Source organism: Olea europaea, unplaced genomic scaffold (genome assembly GCF_002742605.1).
Source record: "Olea europaea var. sylvestris unplaced genomic scaffold, O_europaea_v1 scaffold1856, whole genome shotgun sequence".
Classification (NCBI taxonomy): Eukaryota; Viridiplantae; Streptophyta; class Magnoliopsida; order Lamiales; family Oleaceae; genus Olea; species Olea europaea.
Window position 1 is genome coordinate 48,272 of NW_019236343.1, and position 16,964 is coordinate 65,235.

Here is a 16,964-nt window from a genome sequence, read left to right on the forward strand (position 1 = left end):
CCTTTATTACGTTTCAATTTTTATGTTTTATTTTTAAATGAACGCCACATCAGTTTGTAAATGAGTATTGTCTACGAGTGTTGTACGTATGGCGGCTTCGATTGTAGACTTGTTTTTCTCACTAACTATGATATTAGTTTAACGGGAATGGATGCAGCTATTGACACTAATATTAATGTTTTTTTGTAAATGATGTAGCTATTGCACTAATAACTCGTTTGGCCCCTCATTTTGTAGAAATGAAAATGGGTGAAATAGCGTTTTTTTGAAAATTGAGTGGTTAAAAAACTATGAAAAATCTTCGATTTTTACATGTAATATTATTTTGTAGAAGATTGTGTAGTTGAAAATAGGAAAGAAAAAAATAAAATGTAATGAAATGGAAATTAATGGGAGCCAAACAGGGGCTAAGAATCATCTGAATTCTCAAAAATTATTCTTAGTCAACAAGAAGTAAGTTTTTATTGAAATATTGTATTTTTTGCATGACCGTAATAAATTTAATTTTTTTAACTTATTGTAATTTAATTTTATTTGTTCTAAATATCAGGAAAATGATGGCGACTTCAATATATGCAATTATACTCAAAATTTTACCACTGACCAACTACGAATATAGCAAATATTAAATTTATGTATACTAATTCAACTCTTGGTACATTTTTTTTTAAATTATAATTTTTAAATATTGATTATGTAGGTGTTCCACAGTCAAAAGTCATTATGTAATTGGGTTTATATAATTGAGAAGGAACTTGTTTTGTTAATTATTATAATACATTCTGATCGTGATGGTTATTGATGCAAGCCTCATATACGCTTTGCATGTGAGTATAGTGAAAAATATAAAAATAAAAAATAAAAATCATTCATATCATGAACCAAACGAAAGAAGTCTGTTGGAACACGTAAGTGTAAATGCCCATTCTAATTGCATTCAAGGGAAGTTGGTTCTAATAGTTACTTATGAAACTATGGCTTCACTTTTTCATATGCAGAATCTCCTTGTCGAATTGCTTACAAGAATATCCCATGAAACTCTTTTGAGTTCATTGGATTTGCTCTGCTCCCTTGAGGTTGTCACCATCTTTCGTGAAATATGGCAGCTCGTCAGCAAATCAATGGAGGCAAACTTGGAAGGACCAAGAACCTATTTTGGAGAAACAACATGGCAATAGGATGAAGGGAGGCAGATTTTGCAGAGCTTTAGAGATTTTGCCCGTATGAATATGGTTTGGTAATCTTCCTCGATCTCTGATTTACGATGGCTATGTAATGATGAGGGAAAGATTGAGAAAATGAGGATTAATATTGGTAAGTACACCAAAATATTGTATTCTTTTTTGTCAATTATTTTTTAATGAATTAGGAGTATAATCGTAATTTTATTGTGGCACATTTATTAAAAATATAGCCCTCGTTTGGTAACAATTTCATCCCAAAAAATCAATTTTTTTTTACCGTTATTTCACTATTCCAATCTTTATATTTGATTTCTTCACTTACAGGTGAAATCCACTTTTTCCTCTAATAGTTAAAAAATCAATTCTCATAATCACACCGAACATGCCCAAAATCTAATTATGATGTGATTATAATGTTGTGTGATAATTAAATTTGTAGTGATAATATAATTACCCTTATCAAAATTAGATATTAGATTAATTGACAAGTATGTAATTGGACATTTTTGTAAATTTTCCTTTTTAAAATTGTGTGGATAATTTGATTTAATTTGATTTCGACACATAGTTGATAGAGACCTATTCAGACTCGAACAAGGTTTCAATTGGATTTGACAATTTCTTTCCACCCATTTGAGCATTTCTGAGTCGCACTACTTGTGTTCCCATGTCAATACTAACTCATTTTAACTTATTTATAAAAATAAGTACTTTTTCCGTCATCTAGTCTAGTCAAACATGGTTTAAAGGGGGTGGAATGTGGAATGGGGGAATCCACTAGCAGATCTGGAACAAAAAGTTGAAAGATACCATAGAAATTGTAACGAAAGAAAGGATATTCTTTTCGATACTTACCGTACAACCATTGTTCTTTCCTAGTTCTCTACGAAGTCGATACAAATATATACACAATACATATAGGATACATAGACTATGGTATATGTATATACTGACACTACAAAATTCAGCTTTCTTGTATGAAAATACAGAGATCAAACCAGTTGTAGTGAGTGTTTTTGTGAATAGTGCAAAGGGATTAAGGGAAAATGTTGGAATTGAGAGAGGGGAGTTGCTATCCGAAGGCGTTGGTGGGAGTGAACGTGGGTCTTGCCTGCGTTGATGGGGTGATTGCAGCTATCGCTTTCTGTCAGGTAAGAATTACTGTCAATTCTACACTTTTCGGGATACAGATTGAGAGTTGCATTGCTAATTTGATGATGAAACTCGTTGGGTTTTTTGGACAATAGTTAATTTTGTAGATGGTTCGTGGATTGGAAATCGTGTTAAGATATCCAATCTTTAGTTTTGGTGAAGGGAAGAGATTCGAATTCCTCCTCCGCCATTTTCATTTTCATATTTTTTTTTTCTTTTTTTCTTTTTTTTTGGGGAAAAATTAGATTTTCTTAGAGTTTAATTGGTCATGATGGATGACAATGCTGCAAGAATATTAAGCAATGATTTCAGAATGAAATGTGATAACTTGTTTATGATATTCAAGAATCGATGAGGCCTAGGCTGCTATTAAAATTCTCTGTACACATTTCAGTTTGGGAATCACGCTCTATGTTATTCTTTGATATATTTGTTTCTGCATTTGATCTTTTGACATGTTTGCATGTTGCTGCGTTTATTACTGCTTCTAAGGATATACCACTCGATAAGATTTGAGAATATTAGTATTTTCTTGTGTGTTGTGCCAGTTGATAAGGATTCATTCAAGGAACTCACATCTTGACTGGACGCGGCAAAAAGTAAGCAGCTGTTCAATTCACAAAACTCATTCCCCTTTGTTTGCCTTCAACAGTATGTACATTATATTTTCAACAATAGTTGCAAATTGCAGAACATTATCTTAAGTGAGTTTCTTTTAGTTACTGGATAAGATGGACCCCAATGAAATCCTGTGACATTTATCCGTGTTGTTATATTCTAGTTTTTGTCTGAAGTCTTGTCACAAACAAGAAAGAAGAAAAAAACCAACATATGTTAGTTAAGATGCATTAGGACTATTTGATGACTGTGGTTTTTTATTGAAAGTACTCTAAAAATATCTTTCTGTGATTGATGTTCTTTTTGCAGTACTCTGTAGTTTCTGCCTTTCTGTATATACTTTTTCATTTCAGACGAAGTTTATTAGAGTGTTAAAGTACAAAACTATGATTAAACTAAAAACCTAGTCAAGAATTGGTCTTGGACTCGGGATTGATGGGTATTAGACATGTATTTTGTTGTGAATATTTGTTTTCCAATTTCTGGTAGAACATTTTATGCGGTGGGTTTCTTGAGTTTGAATTGCACGTACCTCTCAATTTTGCAACTTGTAATATGTGCATACGGTTCATGATAGTACTAGTCGAATAGATAGACAAGAGAGCGATGCTGGTCTATTGGTGATTGTTATTTAAGATATAATATATATGGCTGTTTATTTTGTTTTATCAAAGTGTAAATCTGATAAAATCGTATCTTAAATTGCAGGTGTTTCATTTAATGATTGGATCCTCTAATTTGGGTGAGAATTTAATAGTTTTAGAATTGTTGTTTTCTCAGACCTTTCAATTGATGCAGCCTTTGATAATATCACTAAATGGCAAATGAAGCATATAACCTGACTACCACAAGTGATATTGTTCCTCTGTTAATTATGAATTTGAAAGCCCTGAATTTACATAATATGCATTTATGTCTGTGGTGGCTCCAAAGTAAGTGCAAAATGATGCTTGAAAACCAAATGTATGGAATGTCAAATGCCACAGTAATAGTCCCGAAGAATATGGGTTAGAAACAAAATAAAAAATAAAAAATTTGTAGCTAGTGGTTTATGAGATGCGAGGCCCTAAGCAAGGCAGAATGGTTTCCTGGATTGTTTTGATGCTACAAATAATTAGAATAAAGTAGGCTTTAGCAGCTCTTCACTAAACTTTAGCCGCTGGGAGTGGGAGACGTTTCGAGGAATGCGGTCACACTCGCTCACTCTACAAGTTCGGTTGATTGGTTCATATTTTTGTGCCTTGTTATCTTCACAATCTCATCAGCAGTACCTATGCATGCGTGTTTAATTTTAATCTATTTAGCCTTCCGACGACGAAATTAGGCTATTTAACATGAACAATTGAAGAAGAGGAGAAAGAGAGGGAAGAAAAGAAGAGAGATTTTGGAGGGAGACTTGTAATTATATTCAATGATAAAAGTTGTGTCTTATTACAAGTAAAGAGTCTCTTTATATGTAGTCTAAACTAGGATCAATAAGGAAAGTAGGGTTTCCTCTACAAAGGAAACCAAATCAGTTGTCTTACAAGAAAATAATGAAAATACTATAAAATCCTAATTGATTTAATTTCTTATAGGTGTAGAATAGACATTCCATGTCGAATCATTTCTCCACGACTGAAATGGATTCTACTCTAACGAGGTATAATCCAAATAAGCGTCCAAAAACTTTTCATCCAACTGATAGAAATCATCTTCAGTAATCCTAGTAGCATTGCTAGTTGGATGACCCTTCCAATGCACCAAAACCCCCGAAAATTTTTGATGATAAGGTCACGTCAAGTAGTATGTACAACAGGAAGAGGAGTATACATCCCAACATTCATTGTAAAATTGAAAAATAATGCGAGCAACGTCCTTCTTAAAGAAATGCCAATACTATCGATCCTTGACTAAGGCGATAGTTTATTTGGACCAAAATAACTAGCCAGACCCCATGCATGTAGTTTCAGTAAGGAAGTCAAGAAGCAATATATGGGGGAAATACAATTTGGTTCCTTTGAAAAGATAACTATCTTCATTTATAGAAGTAGCTAAGAGTTCGTAAAAGATGATGCTTAAGTCGGGACCACTAAAATAATCGTCCTTCAAGTGCTCAAATCCCACACAATAGTACTCATAGAATGAATAACCATAGTGATACGACTAAAAACATCAGCCACTTAGTTTTTTACTCTGGCCTGGTGGTGAACAAAAGCATGCTCTTAAAAAATTCGACCTACATAATATATTGTTCACTTAAATTAGGATGGGAATTAATGTAATAAAGAACGTGACAGTAAGAATAGAGAATGCTCTTTTGGCAATAAATAATACTGATAGTAACAGAGAAATTGGACAACGGCATAGAACTCTTTACATAAGTAGAATACATCTACCTAGCCTCATTTAATTTCTCACTAGCGAAAGTGACAGGTAGACCATATTGACTTAAGCCACCATCTATACCGCAGCAGAAGCATCGCAGACAATCTATATAACGTAAAAGGATCAGGGTTGTACGAAAAGGGAGCCTCGATCAACTTTTGCTTAATGCGAAGAAGGCTTTCTGGGCCAAGTGTTGCAATGAAAATTCCCTTTTCACACACTCGGTGAGGGCTATGAGAGAACTAAATCCTTGAACGAATCTCCTATGAAAGGAAGTTGACCCAAGAAAGCTATGGGCTTCAGTCAACATTGTAGATTTAGGCCAATCACGAATAACAAAAATTTTAGTTGGATCAGCAAAAATACCCTAGGCAAAAATGATGAATCCTAAGAAGAGAATTTATGACCATAGGAATGAACACTTTTTAAGGTTAGCATACAACTTCATAGAACAAAGAGTGAAAAGACTTGTCAAAGGTAATCTAAATACAATTTGATTACATCTATCTAGTAAAGCATCAATTTGCCTATTTAGTTCAACTCGCTCAGCGGGATTTATCTTAGTGGGGACGATTTGATAACTAGGAACATGGACTAGATTGATAGCATGTGGAATATCTCACATGGAAGCAGCTCATCGGGTAGATATCACTGAACTCTTAGCGAATGAATGACCTTAAGTGAAAGTCAATGTGTGACTCAGAAGAGGGATGTGAACAAGCTTAAATAACCAAAGCAAATATCATTCCATTTCCATGACCCTCACGCTCAAAGTCCTTAAAGGACAAAAACTGAGTCCGGGTATCTGCAACATCCATGGGTTTCAAGATGGGCATTGGTTCTAGGACTTGTCGAAACAAGATGAATAGACCTCTCCTTATGGACAGACTCACAAGTATTGTCTCGCCCTAAATGCTTAGCTTATTGATTCAATTTCTCCTACACCTAGAATATACTTTCCATGTTGCATTACCTTTTATCTTGAAGCTGTTTGTTGCCAATGATCTCAATTATTTGTCTCAGAAGATAGTTGAAGTCCTTGTCGGCATCACGTGATGGCTAATGAAACATAACTTCTTACTGGCAGGGTATTTCTTTTATTTTGTCTTAAGTCTTGTTGCTGCTTGCAAGGGTTGGCTTTGCTGGTCAAACTCCTGTGGTTTCGTTGTCATGGGTAGACAAAATTCTAACATTCAACCTTCTTGAGTGGTTACAAAACTTCCGATTGACAATTTAAATGTTGCTTAAACCAGAAGATATTATTTTTGCAGCTTTCCCCAAAATTCTGTTTGTTGCAGCATTTCTTCTACTCTTGTCATTCTGGTAAGTTATTCTCTTTTTGTTACTCGAGAATTTGATTGCTTTGTTTTCAACTTGTGTTTTAATACACAGCATTGAGGATCTAAATTCACTGCATGATAAAAATTTTGGTGTCTGTAATAGTCAAATGTGTTGTTACCCATCAGCAGTTCGCCTCTGTTTTGAATTAATAAAATACAAATTAAATAATCATATTATAAATGAATATTAAATAATGTGGTTGTGATGTTCATTGCAATACAGTTGCTGTTAAGAATATAATGTAGTATATGAAGCAAACTTAACGTCAAATACAAGTGTTTTTTTTTTTTTTTTTTTTTGACATCCAATATTGTATGGAAAAGGACTGAATTTGTGGACATTCACTTTATTGCAATCACTATGTACAGTGTTAGGTGGCCAGTATTCATTCACTCATAATGGCACTGTTCTTTTACTGAAGATCATGTAGGACCATAATTAATACAATCTGGTCAAGTAGATAGTTTTCCATATAATTTTTTTTTTTTTTTTTGCAACTTTATTTTCAGTATAAATTTAGATTTTGTAAAGAATTAAAGTTTTTCCAAAGTTGGTTTCTATGCTTGACTTTTTTTATTTATGATGGAAAAGTTTGAAAGTTACAATGTTTATTTTCTTAACCATGGATGTCTAGAATATCATTGGTACTCCTGTCTTATCACATGACAGCAGAACTGTCATTTTATGGATGAATACCTGATACCACTGAAGAATTAATTCAATGTTCAATACTCATTTGATGCTAATTTTCGATAAAGTAATTGATTTCTGAAACTATAAGATAACCTTCAACGGGAATGGTTTCTAGGGTTGACCTTTGCCATCAGTCAAATGATGATGATGAGGATGAAGGATACAGTCCCCGAGAAACCCTGCTGGAGAAGAGGAGAGCTGATTCTAATACCATTAGTTGCAGAAGATTTTTCTCCTTTTCGGCGATCCGTACAGGAAGCAGGCAAAAAATTGTGATTTTGGTATTGAAGCAGTAAATCATTTGTATACATTCATTTTCCGTTCCTTGGAAACACTGTACTTTTGTGTTCTCATCTGTATTTTAGTTTATCTAATAATGAATTTTTCACCAGGTTACTGTGATAGTTTTTGCAATAATGATAGGATGTGCTGTGCTAATCTGGATTGGCATGAGAAGGAACCAGATGGTTTCTGAAATCGTTGCTCAGGCATGTATACATGGACCTCTGGTTTCTTTTTATTATCCTATGTTTGTAAACAAATGCTATGAGGTTGCTTCTCAATGTTTATTGTGATGTTGTAAGCTAACACATACAATTTAGTACAATTTTTGAATGGTATTATAGTTAATGGCTTCAATTATGGGAAAATATACCTGCCATGTTTATCACAGGATGCGTTTGAACATAATAGTTCCAGCTACACTGACATCTTTGCAATTGAGCAACACTTTGGTCTTGCAGTATGACACTTGTATGCAGTTATAGTACAACTTTTTTATGGTGATCTAAGATACATCATCTTTGTTATGTAATTTCTCATGAGTAAAAAGTCCCCTTCTGTGTTATTATTCAATACCATTTGGTATGCATGTACTGTGATATAAAATCAGTCATACGACTAGTTCAGTAATTCAGTTATCAGTATTCTGCCTCCCTCTCCCATCAAGATTTAGCATTTCAGGAGATGAAATAGAAAGAAATACAGTTTGCTCTTTAGCCGATTAAAGTTTAAAAACGAGGAGACTTCTATTGGGTTATGAATAACTGAACCATGGCAATGTCCTTACTGATGAGTTTCTAACAAGACTTGACCTAACAATGGCTAATTATTTCTGTTCATAGTGGAATTTTGTTTGGTTAATTTAATTGGCGCATTGTCTTAGAAGTGGGATACTTTCTGTTTCCATGATGTAAGATGTTCAAAGCGATTCATTTTGTTTTTATTTGGTCCATTTGTTGTTGCTGAACTGGAGACATGTCTTTAAATGGCAACTGGTTTAAGTGACACTAAAATAATTCTAACCAGTAATTCTCGTATGGAAATGTATTAGTCTGTCTGTCTCTCTCTCTCTCTCTCTCTCTCTCTCTCTCTCTCTCTCTCTGTGTATGTGGGGTTAGGGTTGATGAAGGTGCAATTTGCAATAATCTTGCAGGTATACGTAGATCTTTTTGCCATTGCAGTTCTTTTGCTGGGAGGAGCCTTGGCATGCTACGGTGAGCGCTGATGATGCTAACCAATTTTTTTTTTGCTTTTTGTGTTTTTCAGTACTAATTTTATTTATTGTTTTTTTCTACTCTTTATACTCCTATTTTCTGAAATTTTGGCTTCATGAAACCTTCGAGAGAAGTGGATTGACTGGGTATATTTTTATTAGGGCAGGAACTTTCCTTTATTTTATGATGAAGCTAATTCACAATGAATCTTAAGCGTGTATCTATCATGAATATGATTCATCTGACATTGACCAGCTGGTGGTGATCTATACTAATACCATTTGGCTGACAATAAAATAACATGTATAAAACCTGGAAAAGAAGATTCTGGGAGTGATGTTCCAGAAAATAACGACTCCGAAGGCTGAAGCCAAAAAGGCTGTTGCCGATGCACATTATATATTGTTCCTTATAACATTTTAGTAAAAAGTACATTCTGGCAGACATTTCTGTCTATAAATTGTCATCAATGAAGTAAGGAAAAAAAATTAAGAACATGCTTAATAAAACGCCAATATGTGTCAAGGGTACCAAATTATAGAGCCTGTCAAAGTAAGAACTGTCTGAACTACTTGTTCTTCCTTATTTTTATCTCCATTCTTATCATCCTATTTAAAAAAAAAAAAAATTCCTGCTTCATGTCTTGAAATCAATGATTAGGTGTTATGATAAAAAATTTACTTTATTATTTTCTTAAAATGATTATATATAGAACAGAGTAGAGAACAAAGTTCTGAGAACAATAACCAAAACAAGAAGAGAGGAGAGTCAAGTGAAATTTAGTTGATAGCTATGCTCAATTGAGGATACTGCTGCATGACTAACGGCTGGAATTTCAGACATGGTAGTTGAGAGAACTTATGTGCAAGTGATATAAAGATTCTGTCGATCAGACACATGGTTTTCTTTTTGATTAATTTTTTCGACCCTGACAAATATCTGAATCTCATCCTGCTACATAATTTTAATTGCACCGGAACCTAGAGAAAGTATGATTGGAGGACCTTTGGGTTGAAATTATTTTGGGAAGGCACTGCTCATTTCTTGACCATAATTACGAAAACCTATATATTTATTATTAAGGCTTGCATAGGAGTTCCACTATGATTATCTTAAGTTCGCTCCTACTAATACTTCTCTTTTGTTTTACAGGGCTTATATTGTTCTTGAAAATGAGAAAAGTGAGATCTGAGCGTGTCTCATCAGATATGTGGAAGGTAAGTTACTCAATTGTACTCCAGGAAATTTTACTATGTTGCTCTAGAAAAATAAGATGCTTTACTCTTATTACGTTTGTCATTTAATGAGAGGAAATCATTGAAAATAGAAATTCCATTCATATTCAGACGTGTTAAATCTGTTGGAATTTATGTTTTGATGCCTTTTGCATATGGGCTATGGCTGAGGATGGTTTCAATAGTCTGGAAGTAGTTATCTTTTAGCAGTTTTATCAATTCAGTTGTTTGGTAGGAGTTGCATTGCAGTTGTTTTGTTCCCTTCAAAGTTTAAAGTGTACAGTTGTGACTCATGAATAAATTTCAGTTAGTCTGGAAATTGTCATTTCTTTTCCTTTTCTATTCTTCTTTTGGTGACAAGTGCCAAACTATTTCTTCATATGCTTATGGACATAATAATTAGTCTCTTTAATACACTATGGTGTTAATAGGTTGCAGATAATCTGGTGCAATAGGTGTTGGTACTGACTGTGTTACAATAATTATTTTTCCACAACATATTTCGATGCGTATAGGTTGCAGGTCTGGCGATTGTATCTGTTGTATGTTTCACATCAAGTGCTCTTGTTACTATATCTACAAATATACCTGTAAGTTTCTTGGTGATTCTATAGCAAGCTGTCTCCCATTCCTGTTTTCAGCAGAAGGAATTACTAATGAAAAGACTATCAATATTACAGCTGATTTATCATTGGCATCAAGAAGAGATAGACGGTGTTTATACGTCTCTTCTACTGGTTCTATATTATTTCATAGGTATTTTTTTGAACTTCATTAAATGATTTAAACTGGAACTCTTGAACCGTGTCATTATTCTTACGTATTTAGTATGCTATTCTAGATGGTAATGTTATCTTCCTAACCATTTCGAATGAAAATAATAACTGAGTGTGAAATTCTAGGTTGTTTGTGAACACCTTTATATTTTAGTCATTTTTGTGGGATAATGGATGTTGAACCAAGAAAGAAAGGTGGAGACAGGGAGTAGTTAGTTTTTTGTAATGGCCTCCTGAATCATTGTACTGCGAAGGCCATGCAGTCAAACTTCAAGAGTCTGGATTGTTGATATATTCATGTTTGCTTTCTCGCTATTTTAATTTCTAAAATAGATTTGTCACTTTGATGAGACAACTCAGTTCATATGATTTGCAGAACCTGTCCTTCCAACTGCCAGTTGATATGGATATCTGAAAGTCTTGATTATAATTATGAATTTTTTGGTATAAATTTGAATCATGTGACCAATGAAAAGATAGGAATTCATATGCTTTTTCAGAAGAATGATTTAGAACCAAATGTCGAATCTGTTTCCCATTTAGAGAGGGTAACTAGTCGAGAACTTTTATCTGCTTTAAAGACTCTCGTTCATGTATTAAATTGACTTTAAGTTATTATATTGATTTTTCTGTTTAATTAATGTGTTTTTATACTTTTTCTAGGTTCATCAGTGCCCTCAGCCTTCGTACTATGGGTAATGAGAGAGCTCCCTCCTCCACTTGTAACTAATCGAGAGCAAGAATCGAGAACAATAACGTTCATCAGAGACGATTCAGTGACAGTACATCCACCGACCTGGACTGCTGCAACAAGCATGTCAAACCAGGTTAGCCTCTAATCTAACGTTCGCTCTTGTGCAAATTGGTTTTATGGCTTTCCTGCAATTTCAATGATTGCTTCATAGTTTTGCATATCCTTGTGCTTTTGACTCTGAACAACACTTCTTCCAATTGATTTCATAATAGTCAGAAGGGTGGAGATGTTTGTAGGGTTTCAAAATCTGTGGAACAAAGGAAAACTCAAAACTAAATTGATTTAAAAATATATCCATAGACCAGAAAATTATTGATTGAAATTCGCCATGATGAAACTATATTTCAGTTCCAGTAATATATTACATTTGAGAAACCACTAGACATGATAATGAACAAGATTTCCATTTTTTTTTTTTTAAAAAGATTCCTTTTTTTTTTTTTTTTTTTTTTTTTTCCCTTCTTTAATTTCTGGTATTTATTCCTCTCTACCAAAGATGTATCTGCATTGTGGATATCTCGGTTTTATCAGTTGATTAGGGTTTGACATGAATGTAGGTATCAAGAGCAAGTCCCATATGAAATATTTTCTAAATTTTATTCTGCAACATTTGTCCGAGGCGAGGATATGGAGATGGATGCTGAAACGAGCAGGACTGTGACTGAGACTAGAAGTTGCTTGAATGCAAGATTTACATAGCATTCAGGGTTCAGCCACAAGATTGCTATTGCCATGATTCTGACAGCTTTATCTCTTGTATATATTATATATATTAACAACAGGTGAAACTAAATCGAATGGAGATTTCGTTTTAGTAATATCTGTCTACTAAGTTTCTCGAGTTTTTATTTTTTCAATGGCCTGAGCAGGTCAAGTTAATCAGGCTTTGTTTGGCTTCCACATGATGTATTGTGCCGTTAACTACTATATTGTAAACTATCCTTAGTACTTAATAATAGAGGAAGTTACTTATGTGTCTTTCTTGAGTGTCGAAATTTAAAGCATTAAATCAGTCAATTATTAACGAGGTAATTGTAAGCAATGCGCAAGAATTAGCACTAATAAACTCATGGAAAAAGTGGAAGAAATACTTATATTAAAATCCAAATATGTCTCAAGTTGTGGCTATATCAAACTCTAGATTAGAAATTTAGAACATGATTAATGTAATATACATAATCAAATTCAATATCCCAAACATGTTGAAAAAAGAAATAAAAACTGGTTTGGTACTGGAATTCTTCTTCTCTCCTACTGGCACTATGGCGCCACATCTCTGGCCTCTTCTGCTTCTTCTAGCGCTGCGATGCCAGACTTCTGTCTCTGCTGCTTCGTCTAGCGCAGCAGCACCAAATTTTTGTTATGGTTTCTTCTTTTAGCTTTGGTAATTTTTTTTATTTCCCTCATCCAAGGTCAATTTCAAGTCTCTTCCAGTTCATTTCACGCTTATATACTTTTGGCTCCTTCTCACGCTTCAAACTTGTAGTTTTCACCAAGTTACGTAAACTGTAATACACACGACACACATCAAAATGTTCTAAAATGTTCAAAGACAACCAAAATACCAAGTTAAGTAGCATTAAAAATGATGAGTGAAACTCACCATCACTTCCCCATTCACATGAATTGGACAAGCAGTAGGTCGTTATTACTCCAGGTAATCCCATTTCCCTTGAGGCCACTTTATCTTACCATAAGCATACACACAAAGCCTTTGTTGTTTCCATTAGCATACACACAAAGCCTAGAAACTTTAATGAAGCAATAGATTTACTTGAGTGGTGTAATGCAATGAAAGCTAAAATAAATACTTTTGAATTAAATGATACTTATGGGTTGTTGCTAATCTACCTCCCAGTAAGGAAGCCATAGAATGTAAATGAGTTTACAAGATGAAGTTAATGCTGATGGAACTATAGAGAGGTATGAAGCTAGGTTAATGGCTAAGGGATATGCAAAACAGGAAGGTCACAACCATGAGACCTTTTTCCCTGTGGCAAAACTTGTTATTGCGAGAACTCTCTTGACTGTAGCAATTGTAAAGAGTTGGCATTTGTACCAGTTTGATGTGAAAAATGCTTTTTTACATGGAGATTTAGAGGATATGTATATGCAATTACTACTAGGTTATCTTAATGACAATGTATCAAAACTTTTTGAATTAAAGAAAAGCTTGTATGGCACTAAACAGGCTTATAGATAATGGTACTCTAAGCTGTCTAACTTCATTATTGAGTAAGGTTTCACAGAGTCCAAAGTAGATTATAGCTTATTCACAAAAACCACAAAGTATTCTTTTACTGCCATTCTAATATATGTCGATGATATAGTGGCCAACAGTTGTATGGATTCTGTTAACATTCTCAAAGCTTCTCTTCATGATAAGTTCAAAATCAAGCACTTGGGACAATTGAAATACTTCCATGGAGTTGAAGTGGCAAAGACTGATTGAGGCATTCATATATGCTAAAGAAAGTATGCACTTGATATTTTAGCAGATTCAGGTAAAATCTGTGCAATACTAACTCGAGTTCCACTTGATCAAAATCTCAAGCTTTCTAAAGACCAAGGTGAGCTTCTTCCTAATCTATCGATTTATAGAAGACTGATTGGGAGGCTACTGTATTTAACCAAAACAAGACCTGATCTATCTTACTAAGTTCAATTGTTAAGTCAATTCATGGACGACCCTAGACTACCTCATCTTAATGTAGCTCACAAGATCTTAAGTTCTATTAAAAGAACTCCAGCGCAGGGCTTGCTTTATCGTGCTCAGACAAACTTACAGTTAATAGGTTATTTGATTCATACTGAGGATCATACCAAGATACAAAGAGATCTTTTCTGGTTATTGTATGTTCATTGGATTTTCTTTGGTGTCCTAGAAATTTAAGAAGCATGGGTTGTGTCCAGATCTTTTGCAAAAGCAAAATACTTAGCAATGTCAAATTGTTTTGTGAACTAACTTGGTGATATATGTTCTATGATTTGCAAATCAAACATCCGCTGTCAGCAACTATGTTCTGTGATAACAAGGTTGCACTCCATATAGAATCAAACCCTCTCTTTCGTAAGAAAGCCAAGCACATTGAGATTGATTGACATCTTGTACGAGACAAGATTCAAAATGGAAGTATAGTTAATAAACGTCAGTAGTGAATTGCAAATAGTAAATCTTTTAGCTAAAGCATTAAGTTCTCCAAGCTTTTACTCTCATTTGTTCAAGATGGGAATAGAAGATATCTACTCTCCACCTTGCAGGGGCTATTAGAAAATGAAACTCGACTGCAGCTTAGTCATCAACAATATCAACATCCATCTCAAGCCCACCCGATGACTAGTTGGACCAAAGACGTCTGAAAGCAGGAGAAGTGAAGGTTTTGGAAGAAAGAGAAGCCTAAGGAGTAAGGAATATAGTGGCTATCTGGCATTATGCAATTTCGGTAGAATTAGTTTTGCAGAGATCCATTTTGTATGGCAAGTTGTATATGGTTGGTTGGCAATATTCTTTTGTATTTGGAATTGTACAGAGAGAGACACAAAAGAATTTATACAATCAGAGAATTCTACCACATCTCTTCTTTTTCAGCTTTTCTTATACCATTTGTTAGGCCTACCAAGAATTTGCATAAATCCCTTTAAATCTATCTACTAACATAGATGTTAGGTCCTGTTTAGTAGAGATTTTCTGATAATAAATTTGTAAAAAATAATCTTTTTTGAAGAATATGTTGTTAAAAAATAAGGAAAAGCTATCGATTCACATACAAAATTATTTTACTGAAAATATGTTTGATTGAAAATGAATTTGAAGAAAAATATTTTTTTTAAAAAAAGCACCAATTGGAGCAGGAATATTTTCGAGTTGACTTGGACCTTGTTTGATAACCGTTGAAATGAGTTTTTTAGGGAATAAATATTTCATTGTAAAAATGTATAGTTGAAAATGAGTTTGAAAAAAAAAAGAAAAAAAATTGTTTAAATGATTGTCAAACAGGGGCTCAACTCTTTTGCACGAATATAGATATTTGCCGGCAACGTTTTTGAAGTTGTCAAGATAATGACCTAATAATAGCGAGTGATTGGTGACATAATGGTACGCCAAAAGAGTTGTGCTTTATATTAAGGTAACCCTGCGGTTACGCCAACAAACGAACTTTATCTTAAAATTAGCCATCATGTCCCCACACTAGGAGAACACTGACAATATTCATAGGCAAATAATAATTGAAACCCCAACAGGGGCATTGTATTTCCGGTTGTTCTCTTGCTTAATTCAATGATATGATTATATAGGAAGTGCATCCTATGTAGGATAATTTGTTGCTTTAAATCATCGAATTTTTCATGTTAAATTATCAAAAAATACATAAGTTATGGCGAAAGCGTACCTGAATCAGACATGGTTAATACAATAATGAATTTCGCGATTTTGTCTTCCAAATCTACACGTAACCTCCTTTTTTCTCTCTGTAATGGGATGCATAATAGAATGAATAATATGTACATGTGATTTGGAGACTATAACCATATTTACATAGCGACGTCCTTTGAACTAATTCGGCCCATCATGGAATTAGAGACTTGGGTTCGGTCTCTACACATTTATAAACACACACTTTAATTGGATGCATAACGGCCCAAAATCGAAGGCTTATTAGATCACTTTAATTGGGCTCAATCGAATTCGATAGCCTTTAATTTAATACACAACAATTTACGCATATAAGTTCACACGATCGTTTAAAAATTCCTTACATCCTGTCCTTTGCCTACCTCATCAACTCACCTATTCAATGTTTGTTTTCTTTCTAATTACAAATAATTTTAAAATTATGTGATAACATGAAAAGTTTTCATATGACCCTACGAAGAAGAGTAGCTAAACAATCCATTTATCACTTTTTTCATCCGAACCCCTCCAAGAAAAACCACTATTCTTCTTCAAGATTGCTATTTTTGGGGAGGTAAGGCATGGTGAGCGAATTAGACCTAAATTTGAGTGTGTCAAATCAAGAATATTAAAAGGATTTACTTTAGAGTTTGTTTGATTGGCATGGAAAATATTATCTAGAAATATTCTTTTTTTTCGAGGAAAACAAAAACATACTCCCCAAAGAAAATATTTTCCTTAAAAATAAGAAAAATTAGGTATATTTTCAAAAGTTGAAAAATATTTTCAATGGAAAGAAGTAGCAATCAAACATTAAGTTGAAATTTGGGTGAAATTTTGATATTTTTCATGAAAAATAATTTTAATCAAACACACGCTTGTACTTGAGTTGAGCAACTTGTTCAGTTTTTTGTTCTCTATGCTTGGATACTGAAAAATAAAAAACAAAAAATAA

At 33.7% G+C, this 16,964-nt stretch overlaps 1 protein-coding gene across 2 annotated transcripts; it reads left to right on the forward strand.

Moving 5' to 3' along the window:
• Nucleotides 1-1,853: 1,853 nt before the first annotated feature.
• Nucleotides 1,854-12,594, forward strand: LOC111378705 (tobamovirus multiplication protein 3-like). Of its 2 annotated transcripts, XM_023001931.1 has the most exons (13): nucleotides 1,857-2,335; nucleotides 2,885-2,935; nucleotides 3,663-3,696; nucleotides 6,409-6,495; nucleotides 6,593-6,644; nucleotides 7,471-7,636; nucleotides 7,748-7,843; nucleotides 8,791-8,851; nucleotides 10,004-10,068; nucleotides 10,602-10,676; nucleotides 10,767-10,842; nucleotides 11,526-11,689; nucleotides 12,174-12,594. In XM_023001931.1, exons 1-13 carry the CDS (start codon nucleotides 2,231-2,233, stop codon nucleotides 12,195-12,197), a joined length of 1,056 nt encoding a protein of 351 aa, XP_022857699.1. In that variant the 5' UTR covers nucleotides 1,857-2,230; the 3' UTR covers nucleotides 12,198-12,594. The 2 variants fall into 2 exon arrangements, with proteins under 2 accessions (XP_022857700.1, XP_022857699.1); XM_023001932.1 differs by lacking the exon at nucleotides 2,885-2,935 and having other exon boundaries at nucleotides 1,854-2,335.
• The last annotated feature ends 4,370 nt before the right edge of the window (nucleotides 12,595-16,964 follow it).